This window comes from Diadema setosum, chromosome 1 (assembly GCF_964275005.1).
Source record: "Diadema setosum chromosome 1, eeDiaSeto1, whole genome shotgun sequence".
Taxonomy (NCBI): domain Eukaryota; kingdom Metazoa; phylum Echinodermata; class Echinoidea; order Diadematoida; family Diadematidae; genus Diadema; species Diadema setosum.
In genome coordinates this window covers 50,194,328-50,211,408 of record NC_092685.1, presented here as the reverse complement: position 1 = coordinate 50,211,408, position 17,081 = coordinate 50,194,328, and the positions used below count along the sequence as shown (strand labels likewise).

Here is a 17,081-nt window from a genome sequence, read left to right as displayed (position 1 = left end):
ATTTACTGTTTGAGGAAAACAGTAAATGTTCTAGTTGCTGTGTATTTTTCTAGCTTCAGATTGATTGCTCATTGAAAAATACACAAAAATAATTTAAACTCAGCAAATGTTGGATTGATGACGGTATTGATTCTTGTGTTTTGTTTTGTTTTGTTTTTGTTTTGTTTTTTTAAGTTCCTTTATATTTTGATACCAGTACTGATCTTTTTCCAGCAACTTTGTAAATAATATGTGACATGTTGTGGGAGCTGGGCAACTTGGAATATGTTTTTACAGATGAACAGCCCGATATCGGTGCTGCGCATCACCATCATCACTATTCAGTCAGACCGCAACGCTGCTGTTAATGAGCTCAAATCAAAAATTTATCGTACGCGCAGGTTTTTGCGCATGTCCTTCTCAACACCCGAGATTTTGCGAGATAATTCAGAGACAAAGTGCATGGTCTACGAGATTCATTTATTGACGACATGAAGATCTACTCTCCGTGACTAATTGACATGATTTGTGAATATTTGATATTAATCAGACCTTTTAATGCTTATATCATGTGAAATGAACTTATGATACCGTTATTCTTATCACCGCATCCTACTGACATTTTTTAAAACAATCCTAGAACATATTATGACAAGGCTTTCTATTTATTGATCACCCGACCCGTTCCAAAGTTGATTCAACTCATTACTGATATCCAACATTCTAGAGATTCTTGTTATAATAGCACAGTAAGAACTGAATTGGTCCCTCGCTTAGAAAACTATAAAAATTGAAAGTCTCGTCGAGTGAAAATCTTGGAGTGGCAATTTGAGATACATGCATGATCATGTGCTCTCAGGGTATCATTAGTTAAATTACTCAGCGATGTATACAGTGGAATTAGATGGAATAATTATTGTAATTCACAATAGGGATCCCCAAAGAACTATGTGTGCACAATAAGTTTTAGATCTTTTATTATTGATTAATAGTGAGCCATTCATTAATGCAACAGTTACTGCTAGCTGAGTACACAAAGTCCAAGCCAAAGTTGAGCTGTCAATCAGAGTGGAGTGTTGTTCTTGTTGTTGACGTGGAGATCTTAGCCCGAGCGCGTATACATACATCGTGCGCGCGCACACACACACACACACACACTCATAGGGTCCTACACTTTTATCTACACACAGAGTATTACTGTATGTACAGCACACGTTTACTGTCCTTCCGCGCTGACCAACTGTTTCAACTCTCCACTCAGAGGGAATTAACCAATCAGAAACGCGTATTCGCGGCAAACTGAAATCTCGTCAAAAATTAACTGTGCAACGCAATGATTTATTCGATCACCTGACCCGTTCCAATAATCAGTCCACATGAAGTCATCATATTTCCATAGTATGATATTTCCTCTTTCATTTCATACCTCTTCGATTTTGGTCCACCTTTATTTCATTGTTCTAATGTACCCCCTAAGAAAAATGAAAAATATGCAAATTTTATGTTTTATAATTTCCTTGCTCAGTATATTTTATATGTCACAACCTTTCAATTAGTCGGATGTCATTTAAGTACAACTTTTCAGCTTTTTATCGATGTATTAATCAGGAAGATTGGTAATGTCTTTTAGATTTACAGGGACTCTAAAAATATGGTCTTCCAGCTCATTACATATTCATGTCCGCAAGGTCCATGCATACGCGTACGATAAATGAGAAGGCTTTTCAGGGTGTTGCGGTCTGACTGTATTGAGCGTGAGGAATGATGTCAAGTGATGGTCTTCTACTCAGTGTGTAATAGAATTGAGAGTTTATATCCCCAGCCTTAGATCAAAATCTAACATGGTATCTCTCTGAGTTTAGAGGTCATGAAATGTAAATCCATCTTCTGCCCTCACATAAACAACGATTCTCTGTCCTCCTGACCTTGTTTACAGTACATTAGCAAGGTGACCCGCTGACACACCAGTGGAATGTCATGTACAACTACAAGCATGCAAAGGACTTCAAAGAAAACAGCATACTGTTAACACTCACAGACACATAAAAGCACCATACAGTGTGCAATAAGTGTACATACTTGTATGTATTTCGAGGCATTAGTATAGATCTCCATTTGTATGGTGCTGGAGCTGGAACACAAACAACTAGGGGAATCGTTATAATCGAGTATAAATGATATCGTACATCAAAATATCTCTCAGTTTGATCGGGTTGTTTCCTTTCATCAGAGTCTGCTCACTGTAAAACCAGACATTTCTGCATGTGTGAAACTATGGAAAATTTTGCAAAGAGCCAAGATTTTTGAGAGGTAAGTGCATGCAGAAGTTTTTGTTTATGCACGATACCTTGAATGTTGATACTCGTATATTTTTTTTTCATGGTTGGCATTTTGTGAAAGTTTCATGCTGCTAATGATTCTGATTTTACAGTGTATTCTTTGCTATAGATCATCCCTATGACACCCCCCCCCCCACAACACATTCAGATCTAAAATGTATGCTGTAAAAGTGGATATTTTCGCGCAACTAATTTTTTGCGCTTGGCTGGGTAAGAAGGGTTTTGTGTGTTTATAATTCTGTGGAATCAATACATCATGCACAGGAACATATGGCAAGCAAAAATATTCGCATGTTTTTATTTTTGCGGTACTTTCTCGTTGCGCGAAATGCGCAAAAGTTTCACCACCGCGAAGATTTCCACTCTTACAGTAACCCAATAGAGCCTGTAAAATGAAGAGATAGCTTGCTATGATAAGCATTGACTTCATGTACAGTGCCAGTCACCGCTAAGTCTGACACGTTTACACGATTCGAATGAGTACATTGTAGTCACACAGATACTGTAACATATTCATGCAACTTACGTATAAATGTTGATAGGATTTGCGGATTGTGGTGCTGAGGGAATTAGACTGACAAATTGTTCAGGAATTGTGGTTTTAGAAAAGAAATTGATTATACAGAAAATTCATCAAAGAGAATACTGAATTTAGCATGCAGCAAGTGATCAATTGTCAAATCATGTACAACGTAAGTCTCAACATTCTTTGTGGATATGTAGGCCTAAATTGTATCAGTAGCTACCCGGTACTTGTACTTTTTGACCATTGTGTCACTTATTGTTATCATTTGCATACCTCATGAATTAATGGTTATTTCCATATCGCCTATATGTGGTATGTTTTATTTGCAGAATCAAGCTTCCAACCCCCAAGTTTATGTCCACGTGGAGAGGTTGAAACTTGTGATTTTTATCAGAATGTAGGAGACAATTGTGGACATTTATTGCATCCTTTTCTAGTTTCACCTTCAAATTGTAATAAGTGCTTGTGAAAGTTGCAGTGTGCATTGCATCAGTTTGATAAGCCCTGTCAATCTATCTGTCCAGAGTATTTCGAGAGTCCAGGTCATGTGACTTTGATTCTAGATATCTGTACATTTATAAACAGGAAGTCCATCCCAGAACCTTTGGATCAGAATTCTCTTGTCTAGCTGATTTATTTGTGGCCATTTCTATCGATTTTAGTGACTGTGTGTGTGTGTGTGTACAGGTTTACATGTGGTCAGTTACAGATCTGTGGTAAGTCATGCAAACTTTTTGTTTGCACAATTTGGTGTGTTCAAATGGTATTAATATCTCTGTATTGGTTTCCTCAGAGTTTTTGCTGCATGTACAGTGTACATTTTCCTTGTAGTGATGTACATTGTACATGTCATACAAAACTTTCTCTCAAAATGATTACACTCTGCCAGATGATTGGTCTCTACCATGAATCCATTGTGGAGCTGTAATTATTATTTTTTATTTATTAATTCATTTACTTGTTTGTTTGTTTGTTTGTTTGTTTGTTTGTTTTTTGCCTCAGAGGATTCTTTGGGCACAATCTATTCTGATTGTGTGATAACTCATTTAAAGTTCTGTATCATGCATTTTAAAAAAAAAAAAATGTTGATTGCGCTGCTTTCTTGAGTGAGAAACCCTATTCTGGGACTGTATGTGGCGTAAAAATAAGATTCTTAGTGGAACCTTGATCACAATCTTGCATACTCCTGTGTTTGCACTACCAAAATCTTTGTGTGAATTCAAAGTGGTGATTTAAGATTATTCTTACATTATCCTAAAGCATACTAATACCTCAAAAATTGTAAATCAATTATGTCAATACAGAACAGTAATTTTCACTATGTGTGCTTCAGCTAGAATGTTCTAACTCTAGGGAGGAATTTAGAACTGAGAATTTGTATTTGTGCTATTTATCTGGTCTTGAATTGTTTCCTGTAAAGCTGGCTGTAGTGTTGACATGATTATATATTTTTTGTAGTCAAGGTAAGGAATGAACTTGCAATGTACATGATGTTTGTTAAGATTTAGATCAACAGTTACGATCCTACAAATTTTATTTGTACAGAGGGCAGACAAAGTGAAGAAATCTCGTACCTCATGTCTTCACCCCTTTGCTTAAAGGTCTTGTTTACCTTTGGGAACAGTGATTTTAAAAAAATTCAAGATAAGACATTTAATGCATACATGTGTATGTGTTGGTCTCTTGTACCACAAAACATCCTTTTGTATAAAATTTTCGCGATAAAGCCTAAAATATAAGGAGATATCTGTATTTTTCTCAATTTTCTGTTACTGTAGACGGTTTAGTCGGGAAACATTTTTATTATAACTATTGTTCACATTTTGTATATTTAACAATACTTAACATTGATTTTACCAATTAAAATTTTCACAGTGGTTGTTTCTACCATCCCTAACTCACATTTTAGAACTATTTTGAAGCACTAAAGCTGGGTTTTTGTTCCATCTGCAAATGGTAAATTATGCCTTTAATATCTTGTTTTCATTTGCATGATATTTTTGTTGATATACAGTATTAGCAGGTCTAGTGACACGACATCTGCCCATGAGCTATTTCCAAGAAAGTCACACTGATTTCACACCGTTGTGTTCATTGTGAAGCTGCTCAAAGAGAAAAGCAAAGGAGAGAAATATATGTCTGTGTGAAAGAGTGTGAGCTTTTGTTGCAAAAATTTATGCACTGAAGTAAAGTACTGTAAAACGAGGAATGTTCGCGTGCATTTTAATTTCGCGAGAGCAAAGATTCGCGAAATTAAAATGCACGCGAAAGTTCTTGTCTACACTATATGCATTGAATGCCAGTGGAAGTTCACGAAAATTTCATGCCGCAAAAAAGGCCGTCGGCTCCAATTCGCGAAAAATTCATGCCGCGAATATATCATGTTTTACAGTAATATGATATCACTTTCCTGGAGGGATTAATTTTGCATACAGTAGCATGATGGTCTGTAAAGAAACTCTCTCCTTACCTAGGGAACTGACAGCTGGTTACGCTCCCATGATTCCAGGGTCCCGTTTTATCAAAAGATAAAATTGATTTTATTTTCCTTACCATACAGGCTGCCATAGACTTACAGTTGAAATCAACTATATAAGTGATTTTAACTCTTCATAAAACAGGGCCTTACTGGCATAACGGGCAAAAAGTCTTAAGTACTGAGCTTTTGTAGGCTGCTGCAACAGATCACCACTTATGATTTTGATGCCTTTCTAGAAGGTTCATCTTCACGAGTCCAAAGTTTCCAAGTACCATGCTAATTCTTGCTTTAGGAAATTGGCTTGATTTCAAAATAATGTGCTGTGTACGAGGGAAATGCTCATCAATCCAAGTACAGTGGTCCTTGGGTGCATTTATAAACTCACTTCAAAATGACTTTCAGAGTGTTTTGAGCAGTTGATAAACACAAAATTGTTTTGATTATGAGGTTAGGAATGCCTTTTTAAAATGCCCGAAAAGAGATACTTAATATGTTAATGAGAGAAGGGTACTTTCTGTTTACTTTATTCAGTTGAGGTGATTAGAAACATGTGATATGATTTTATTTCCAGGAGCTGAAATAGGGAAGTGTGTTTGTGGTCTATTGTTGGAGATCTGCTGCTGATTTATGATATTACCATAGCGATGCTTTGTGTTGACTTGTGATTTTGAATGCCTACATGTGATTGGAAAATATGATTCTGATATTATGATCTAGGGCTTGTTTCACAAAGATCGCACTTTGTAAGTTTGACTTTAATAACCCTAGTCAATCGTAGCATGGAATTGACCAACTAAGTGTGTTTTACAAAGTCGATCTCAGCCTAAGAGTGACTTTACATTTGTTTCAGTAGTAATGTACGAAGCTAAAAATATACAAATGAGCCACCAACTGTCTGCCAACATTGATTTTTAAGTAGGTTCTAGGGTGTAGATTGCTTTAATTTTCCACTTACTGACTCATTGAGATCATGTTCTGGATCTGTAATTTCAATTAGCAGGAGAACTTCAGTCTTTATAATGACAGTGAAACTTCTTTTTTTTTCTGAAATAACCAAAGTCTACAATTTGTGGCTTGCAAATTGTATGCATGGCTTCATATCATGCATGAAGAACTTGTGAGTCCATGCAAGGCTTACGCACGACTTTAACAGCTTTATGAAACGGGATTAAAAGTTGCAAGTAACAGGAAGACACAATTTTAGGAGTTATGCATGATTTGGGGACTTAAACACCTTGATTTAGGCCTAACTTACTTCTTTGTGAAACACCCCAAGGATCGTTACTGCCGGGGGTATTGTTTGGGTTCATGTGTGGAGGTTATTCACTTTGAGCTCGATCACCGTGGTAGGATTTTAGTTAACTGACTGTGACACCAACACATGTTTCTGAAATCACGTGCAGTCGGTACAGCACGCCCAGGGATTTATGCCATAATATTCGCAAGCACTAAACCCATGTATCAACAAGGTTGTTTTATCAAGCCTCGTAAAACATGACTTGGGCAGACAATTACCCGAGCCGTGTTTGCCTAACTCTCCTCTCCATAATGATGAAAAATGTTCAACTTGGGGTAAGCATAATCAGCTGTGTGCTACCCAATATAGTTTGCACTGTGAGCAGAAAGGTAGATTTCCCACCTCCCTGCTGTGAGGTACCATATATGTCTTTGGGAGAGTGAACCAGAATATGGAGTTTTACAAATGTATGAACCCTAGCTGATGCTCTCAAGTCCCAGAAGGCAATCTTTGATGTGGATTTATACTTTTGCTTGATCATTTTTATCATTGATTGTTTATAGTGTTGTCAGGAATGTATGTATTCCTTACTGTTGTGGTATATGGCTTTTTCGAGTCTTGTATGTAGTAAAATCAATTTTCTATCGTATGTTTTCCCCTCAATCATTTGGTGTAAGTAACCCCCCCCCCCCCCAGTTGTTTGGTCTAAATGGTTAACCATGCCCCATACTTCCCTACATGCACACCTGAGGTTATACTGGGGCCTATGCCTTAAAAACAAATTTTACATAATTTATACATTTTTTCTACCTTTCAAAATTGTAGTCACTAGTATACATATTTTGTAAACAGATCATTGTGCTGATTTTCATAGTGAGACATTTTTACGCTCTAATGAATGTTTTGCTTATTTGTATACTTTGTAACTTTTTGTTTAAGATTGTCTGTTTTTGTGTACCATTTTCTTGAGTATTAAATATCTAATAAAATGAAATGAAATAGCATGAAATGAGTTAATGTACTGTAGCTCAAACATGTGTCCTTGTGAGGCCTTTGTGGTTCACATAAACAATCGTGGCGAGTGGTTTGTGAGGCACGGGGACGAACGCAACATTATGTATCAACTGCTGTGACACCGAATGAGAATAGCGCTGGCTCAATGGGTCAGCGAACACACAGTGGTCTCAAAATCACCTGACCCAAAATGGCTGTCCGAGCCACGCGAGCTTCCGAATGGATGCACACTCACAGTGCGCATGCGCATGAAGAGAGGCCAAAAGAGCCCACGTCTTCTGGCCTTTCTCCTCCAATCACCGCAGCTCGCGGTCACAATATTTGTGTATGATGCGTACACACACACACACGTGTCTCAGTGGCAGCATTGTCCCACACATTTATGGATAGCACTGCAGTCTGGCATTGCGCAATTGCTGCACAAATTTCGTTCAAAGGAGGAGTTACACAGTAACGTACCATTAGGGGTTAGGATCGTCCGACTTTAAGTATGCACCAAATCGCATCATTAAGAGCTAATAATTAAAAAAAGCTCCCCACCATTGGAGGGGGGACATCCCCCCCTTGTTCGCACGCGTATGGGCGCGAGCACCGAGACGCCGAGTCCTGAAAATCTCACTCATAAAAATTTTTTGGACTTGGCATCTCTGCACAGTCAGACAAGAGAGGCTGGTCACTGTTACATTCCAATCTATTCACATGGCTGGTACAACCCTGCCCTTCACACTATGTGATATTCTTTGTGGCTTACCCACATTTCTCCGAATCATCCACTGTGAAAACTGTACTTCCTCTATCCTGCACATAGGGTAACAGGATAATTGAATGTACAGGAGATCTGCAGGTTCCATGCACTTTTCTTCCCCTAACAAAAAGGAAAAAGTAATGACTTTTTTTCAGTGTCCATGGAGCAGTTGAAGCATGTAAACTAATTGTGTGCAGATCTCAAACTACTTTGCCAGTCATGTCTGTGCAATCCAGCTCGGGGTTTGCCCCAGTTTACATCAGCTGTATTCACTTCATGTTCTGTGAATGAGCATCATTGGACTATCGATGCAAGGTTTATAGTGGTCCTGCATTGTATTTGGGGACCTACATGTCGTCGTAGCTATATAGACGGCATCATGTGAGGAATAGGTATGACCAGAGCAGAAGATGTAGCTAGCCCACAATGTACTCATTATAATCTGTGTAGGAAGGGCATCTCAACATTTGCACAGGCATGAGTCAAAGTAATCTTTCATCTGATTAGCAGAGATTCAACAAACAAGGTTAGGTTATATTCAAAGTGAGCTCAGGGTTCCTACACCAGATTGTGGCTTGTATGGCTAACCAAAGTAATGTAGACAGACCAACTGTACATATGCATGTGGGTTGTGATCATTCTGAGAATTTTCATACTTCTTGTGCTTTATAACACAGATAAGAAAAGCTTATGTGACAATCACAGTATTTTCTCCCTACTTTTCTTCGATTCCATTCCGTGCCCAGGCATTATCCTGTAATGTGGAATTCATCCGACTTCTCATCGCATTGTTTGAAGAAGCCTTGAAACCACCTTCAAGAATAGCATCTGAACCCACCCAAGGTGAGCGAAGAAGAGTGGATGTTATATAATCACACTAATCAAATGGTACAAGAAATAGATGTTCTGATGTTTATCTTCAATCTCTTTTTCCGGCCATTTCTCCCCCCCCCCCCCCCCCCCTCTTTCATGATTATTTATATTGGAAAGAATGTACACAGGAAACCTCTCTCACTTTCCCTTTTTGAGTGATGGAACCCAGCCAAGAAGTTCCTTTCTCTGCCATTAACATTCTTTCAGACTTGTCGGCCCCGACAAGCATGGCTTCCGAACTTGCATGTAATTCGTGATGTGTTTTTTTTTTGGGGGGGGCAGAATGTTTCCAGAGAGGCTCTAAAGGATTGAAGTAGTCTTAATTCCATTTTACACGGAGCTTTCCTGAGTGGTTTCCAACCTGAAAATATGAAATATTTTGAAATTGAATAAATGTATATTTCTCCTACTCTCAACTGCAATATGATCCCCTGCTAGGTTGTCGCTGCGGAAAAATGTCTTCTATCTGTTTTTTTTTTTTTGGGGGGGGGGGGTGGGGAAGGGGTCAATAGACTTTTCCCATAGACTTTCTTATAATCAACAGGTGTCAAAATTGGTGATTTCATGAGTTGTAACAGATCATGGTACAAGTCCAGGGTTCTCGCCAGGAGTTTCCTTTCATTAGTCAGTGATTAATATTTATATCCGCGCATATCTATACGCACTGTATATGCGCCGATATATATGTATATACCGGTAACTGTCTCTTCAAAGCTCATGCTTGTCGGGGCCGACAAGTCTGAAAGAATGTTAATGGCAGAGAAAGGAACTTCTTGGCTGGGTTCCATCACTCAAAAAGGGAAAGTGAGAGAGGTTTCCTGTGTACATTCTTTCCAATATTTACAAAAGGACTTATGGCCTTGTTTGATCATTCCCTGGCTTGTGCTTGTGCTCTTTTGTTTCCTGCGGAAGACCATGACACAGGTATTGAGTACAGTTTTCTTGAATAGGCGCTGCAAAAGCTCCATCATCCTCAGCTCTGTCCTTATCCATAGAAAGCTACAGTAGGGATCCTTCACTGCTCGATATTCCTGCAGGCGTGGCACTGGTCTGGATTCTGGACCCTTTTTATAATGATATCTTTATTTGAGCTGCTAAACCTGTACCCGTCAAGTGAAATGATGGTATGTTCCCAAGAATGGAGAAAAATAGTCCAGTCTGATTGCTGTCGGCTAATGACTTTCTCTCAGAATTTTGTCTTCAGCAGAGAGCAATCAGTCTGGGCTCTTTTCTCTCTAGATCTCATGCAGGATGGCACCATCACTCAACTTGAGATGTGTACAGGTAAATAGCAGCTCGAATATCAAAAAGATATCATAAAAAGAGTCCAGAATCCAGACTCTTCTGGTATGCACACACACGCACACACACACTCACACGCACACACGCACACACGCGCCCACACACACACACACACGCACACACGCACACACTTGCCCACACACACACACACACACACACACACACACTCTTTCTCTCTCTGCCCACACACACACACACACACACACACACACACTCTTTCTCTCTCTGTCACACACACACACTCTTTCTCTCTCTGTCTAGCCTAAGTTCCAGATTTTACATACTGCTTTTTAGCTCTGGCCGGTATGTTTGTTGAATGAATGGGTTATAGGACAATTGCACTCTGGACAATTTACCCCAGACCCTTCCCCTGACCCTAATCCTAATACTGAACCTAATCCTTACCCTGACTCAAATTCTAACCCTTAACCAGACCATGACCCTAATCTTTACTCTAACCCTATCACTAACTGGGAAAGGGGGGGGGGGGGATGGGGAGTGGTTATCATCCTGATACAAATTGCACACATATTCATATCCACACACATTTTTGTATTCATTTCATTCAAGCTTGCTGTGGTAATCTGTCTTTAAGATGTCATGGATATCTCAACCAAAAGAGTACTTTTTTTTAATGTATTGGAGACAAAAATCTGGAAGCCAGATAAAGTCTATTCAGTGAGCTAGCCTCCTGACCTGGTCCCCGATTGAGTGCAGACAATGCCTGACCTTAAAGACAGTCTTGGGAATGTGGAAGAGAATGGGTCCACCTTCAAAGGGCAGTTTATCCTGCAAAGGAGAGCTTTGAAGTAGAGTATCGAAGCAAGGACACAGACATCTTTGATCAGGGAAAGCCAATCTACACTGGCAGAAACTCAATCTGAAAACAGCAAACAAACACAAAAACAAACTGGCAGAAAAATCCAATATGCCAACCCTCGAGGTTTGTTATGCCATGGTAACTTATTCATGTAAGTAGTGTGCATTCAGGATCATGATGCTGCTCGTTGGTTGATAGTACAGTTGAACCTCTCGCATCCGGACAAGTCGGGACCGGGGCTCATCCGGATAAGGGATTTGGCCGGATACGGGAGACTCAATGCTTTATACATGTACATATACATACACATGTACTGATGTAGCTCATTGTAGTACCACATGTAGTAATGTGTATACTGCAACCTTTTCATTGTTACATTTGGGGATGTTTCGGGATGTTGAAATGTCTGAAGGTAAGCAATTTGGAAGGAAATTTGATGCAATGTATGGTAATCATATTGGAAGTAATATGTAATTCATGTGTGTTTGGGTAGGAGTTCTCAAGGAGTTGGGAATTCCCCTTTCTTCCCGTAATTATCAAAAAAAAAAATCACGGCAAGATTGCGTCCGGATAATAGAGAGATCCGGATAAAGGGAGGCCGGATAATAGAGGTTCAACTGTACATGGCATCCAAACAAGGGCGCCGGAAGCGGGGGGGCAGGGGTGGCACTTGCCCCCCCAAACAAAATGTTGGGGGGGCAAAACGAGTTTTTGCCCCCCCAAAGTGCCCCCTGTAACAAATAATTAATCACTGATTTAAAGACCAAAATGAACAATAAAGGCGTATTTCTTGTCTAAATGTTATAATTTCATAACTGAAAATGCAAAAATTTTCGCCCCTAACGGGGCGAAAGTGCACTAACAACATACATTATTGTATCTATACACTATTAGTAACTTATGAGTAAATTTTGTGTATAGATGGTAGCCTCGTGTCCTCGAGTGTGCCCGCTGAAACATACCTTTAGTAAACTTTTCATATTTCATTTTCTTCTTTGCTTTCTAGTAGTATAAGAATATTTTTTATTGTTCGAACGATGCGATCACGTTTAAGCTTTTAATGAGTACATTTCAGATAAACTGCAAAATGAAAGTGGCTCGCTCTATAAAAGCGACTTTTATACTCTGTTTGTACAAAAAGTCCCTACCGTGGGAGGGGGTATCCCCCTCCCACACCCTCCCCCGCTCGGTCGCTTCGCTCCCTCGACGAGGATCTCACAACATCACATAATATACCCCCGTATGTTAAGATCATGGTCCTTCCAACTGATTTTTTTCAATATGTTAATTCCATAGAAATTTGCTTTTAAATGTTCTATAAAGGCGACTTTTATACTCTGTTTTTACAAAAAGTCCCTACCGTGGGAGGGGGTATCCCCCCTCCCACACCCTCCCCCCGCTCGGTCGCTTCGCTCCCTCGACGAGGATCTCGCACCATCACATTATTAATGTACTCCCGTATGTTATGATCATAGTCCTTCCAACTGATTTTTTCAACATGTTAATTCCCCAGAAATTTGCTTTAAATTCTCTATAAACGCGACTTTTATACTGTGTTTTTACAAAAAGTCCCCACCGTGGGAGGGGGTATCCCCCCTCCCACACCCTCCCCCTGCTCGGTCGCTTCGCTCCCTCGCCGAGGATCTCACACCATCACATTATTATGTACTCCCGTATGTAATAATCACAGTCCTTCGCACTGATTATTTTCACCATGTTTAATACCTTAGAAATTTGGTCTATAAACGCGACTTTTGTACCCTGTTTTACAAAAGCTCCCTACAGTGGGGGGGGGGGGGGGGGGATTCCCCTTTCCACCACCCCCCCCCCCCCCCCCCCCCCCCGCTCACGCGCCGAGGATCTCACATCGTCACAATGTGCCCCCGTTGAGATTTTGCCCCCCCAAAACCAGAAGTGTTCCGGCACGCTTGAATCCAAATCATTCAGTTCAAGCGTGCTGTGATAATCTGTCTTAAAAGAGGGCTTCTCTTGACACGAGGAGTAAGTACTACATTAACAGAGACAAATATCTGAAAGCCAGATGAGGTTTATCCATTGAGCTAACCTTTTGAAAGCTTTGTAAAAATCATGTGGACAACGCATGTTTATATCTTAAAAAAAGAATCATGGCATCTTATTTTTCATTTGGTATTCAATCAATACTTACAGTTAGAAAACTTTTTGAAAGCTGTAAATTAGCCCCTTGATTTATAATGTGAGAGTGAAAACAGCAAAAGCAGTAGCAAAGTTCAAAACCCCTAGGATTGATGTAATGCCCTTCTTGCTTTAAAATAAATGCTCATAGCCTTAGCCTTAGATTCTAGTATTCATAACTTGGTATGAAAAGTTCATGTTAGCTCAGTCTCTGCACGAAAAAATATTGATTATGGCTCTTGTTAACTCATGGAGAATTAATGGAAGAGTACGAGATTGTTTGCTGTGATTGTCTTGAATACACACTTCACTATTTTACAAATTTTGTGGTTGTTTGCATTTAAATCAAGATGCATGATCAGTGCCGAGCAGTATTTTGGACTTTGCAAAGCAGACTGTCCTCTTTAATGCAGATCTTTGTTTGAGTTGGCAGGCAAGGATACCTAAGTATTAAAAAAGTACCTAGATGGTCCACCTACCACCCCCTCTACCCATCAAATGATAAAGAGAACAATTTCAGAGTTTGTGTGACGAAATCATAAGACATCAAACTTTGTGCCTTGTGGTTACTTCCTTTAGATCGTGCACACTGCGATGAGTGTCAATGTTTAATTTATGAAGCTGAGCAAAGACCATATTTTATTCTTGTACTTTGGTCCCTCTTAACACAATAAAAAACAAAACAAAGATATGCATTAAACTGAAAATTTTGTAGCAACTACTATGAGCTTTGGAACATATCCTTTATCTCATGTGACTCTACGGGGCAAATTTCATACTCGGTACTTGTCTGTCTTTGCGTGAATGAGAGTTACAGTGTAGAAGGAAGAGATCTGGACTCTCAAAGGATATCGTAGCCCAATTTTCCTTGACTTTGAGCTTTTTTTTGTGTGTGTGTTTCAAACTGCATGTTGGGGTCATCTTCCCTAGGGGGAGACCATTTCCTGGTCTCACTGTGTTTGTTTCATTGCCCATCTGAGAAGATGGCTGGATAGCCCATATTCAGCTGCACAACCTGGTATGACATGGGGTCCAGTTTGATGTGGGGCGGACCCAGCACTTTACTGGGGTATGCAACCTGGTCTTTCGGATGAATGACTGAAGCAGGATCTTTTACATGTACGTGCATGAGTTGTGACTCTCTCACCCTCACACACGGGACCTCCATTTTTATGCCGCATCCGAGGAACAGAGTTAAAAGTTGATTATGGAATGATGCAGCAGAGAGCTTTTATTCGGCAAGATTCAAATCTTTCGTGGGACAGCCATCAGCGAGCTATGTTTTCTGCCTGGGCAGCTCTAGTCTTCTTAGGGATGGAAGTCATTTGAGCGGTCTCTCTGTGAGGGGAAAATGGAATTTATAGGGAGTGACCTTGGTTACCTTCATGGTAGGTCATAGTTAAAAGGACAAGTTCACCTTCATTAACATAAGGATTAAGAGAATGTAACAATATTTGTAGAACACATCATTGAAAGTTTGAGGAAAATCGGACAATCCGTTCAAAAGTTATGAATTTTTGAAGTTTTTGTGCAGTCACTGCTTGATGAGAAGACTACTGCAGTGTATGATGTCACATGCATACAGCAATGTAAGGAAAATTAAAAGAGAATTTCACAAAATTTCATCTTTTGAAAAAAGTACACATTCCCCTGACTCGTTACTGACATATGTTATGGGTAATATTATTCCCATTGCCTTTAGAAAGAGGCAAGCCAAGTGCTCTTTTATTATGCGAAAAAAGTGAAAATATGTTGAATTTTCTTTACCTTTTCTTTATACTGTTGTACTCATATGACATCATGAGCCTCAGTAGTCTCCTCATCCAGTGGTTCCAACACAAAAATTTAAAAAATTCATAACTTTTGCATCGATTGTCCAATTTTCCTCAAACTTTCACTAATGTGTTCTGCTAATATTGCTACATTCTCTCAATCCTTATGTTTATGAAGGTGAACTTGTCCTTTAAGAGTCATAAGTTATTGTTGAGGGTCAAAGGTGATTTGCAAGTGTCCAATTTCATTTGCTGCTGGGTCAAAATCAGTGTCAGACTGACATTTATAGATGGGAAGTGACATGTTGCTGTCAAAACTCTTGAGTTTTAGTTAGTTCATGATGATGCTTGAGTAGTCTAACTCACCAGACAGATTTGTCAAAACTACTGTAGTTTAAGTTCAAGATGATGTTAAATGTGCAAATTGATAAGACAGAGTAGTATAGGCCTATAACATGGCTAATCAATTGTTTTCAAAATTAATTTTTCATTGTCCAAGACAGCATGACACAAAGATGGGGATAGGTAGCCCCTTCAGTGGATTGAAAAAAATTTATCAAAGTGATGAGTATTTCATTAGTCCAAGAAGTTAAAAGTTTGGAAGAATGCAGGTGACCCCTCCAACACAGAGTCGGACAAGTCAGTGCTGTTGTGAAGTATTGAGTCTCACCATTGTTTCACTTTAAAGTTTGACATACAACAAATTCTTTTATTTGCCTGCATCGCAGAATGAAGGCAGTATTTTTTTTTTTACTGCCTCAAATCATGAACAAATACATTTGTGTGTATAGTACCGTCAGGAGTAGTATGTAGGGAAAGTCCCTTCGGTCGTACACAGAAAAAAAGAATGTCTGTATTGTGTAGAATTATTTTTTTCCCCTGCATCACAGAAGGCGGTATTTTTTTTATTCTGCCTCACATCATCAACAAATACTTATTGTGTGTAGTACAGTTAGAAATGCTACATAAGGAAAGTCCCATTGGTTGTACGTAGAAATAAAGAATGTCTGTGTTGTAAAACTTGACCCAGGTGACACACAAGTCATGCAGCAGTCAGTGTTTCTGTTCAAATGGCATTTGACTGACGGGCACAGGCCTGTATTGGGTATGGAGGATAAATCAATGATTTCATTCACCTATTCGGTATTGTAATTCCCCTTATTCATTTTACGTCAACGAACTATACTCTATGTTATCAATAACAATGAGCTGTTCTGTATGAATGCAGTCATTTGTGTCTTGTGTGCACAATGCAGGAACAAGAATCAATGTCTGGTTTGCACAAACCCCTGAATACTCCAGTTCCTGCTCCTACGTAAAAAAAAAGAGGGGGAAAGAAAAAGAAAGGAGAACAAAATCATCGCAAGCTATATAAGTGTCAGTCAATAAAGTGGATAGCTAATTTGGGGATTAATGTAATATTTGTTTATTCTTTGCTTTATTTTCAATGACATTTTCTTTCAATCTAACATGACTAGTGAATTTGGCAGTTCAAACGATAGGAGGGCAAACATAAGTGAGCATAATGTGTGCAGTTTATTGGATTCAAATCAAAGATGAATTTGCTACCTTGAGACATGGCCAATGACAAGAAGGAACAAACACAATTGTTTGCACCTTTCTGGGACTTGCCATGGGAACCTCAAGAAGTGAGTCATTTGCGGATCTCTTCTGGGACTTCACCACTCACAAGTCAAAAAATGATAACCTTTAAATGACAGTAGACAGTAGAAACACGTAAGTGAAGGAAATAAGTAAACTTTGGTGTGGTAAAAAAAAGGGGGATAGAATGTTGAAAAATTTGAGAGATGATTGTCAAACTCTGAAATGAAACTTGCTCT

The 17,081-nt window shown here is 39.2% G+C and overlaps 1 protein-coding gene across 1 annotated transcript in view; it reads left to right on the top strand.

Moving 5' to 3' along the window:
• Window positions 1–17,081, top strand: part of LOC140244927 (lysosomal-trafficking regulator-like) — a 100,078-nt gene that overhangs the window by 14,125 nt on the left and 68,872 nt on the right. Inside the window, exon 4 of the mRNA XM_072324571.1 lies at window positions 9,066–9,162. Coding sequence (XP_072180672.1) covers window positions 9,066–9,162 — 97 coding nt within the window. The remainder of the gene's footprint in view (window positions 1–9,065; window positions 9,163–17,081) is intronic.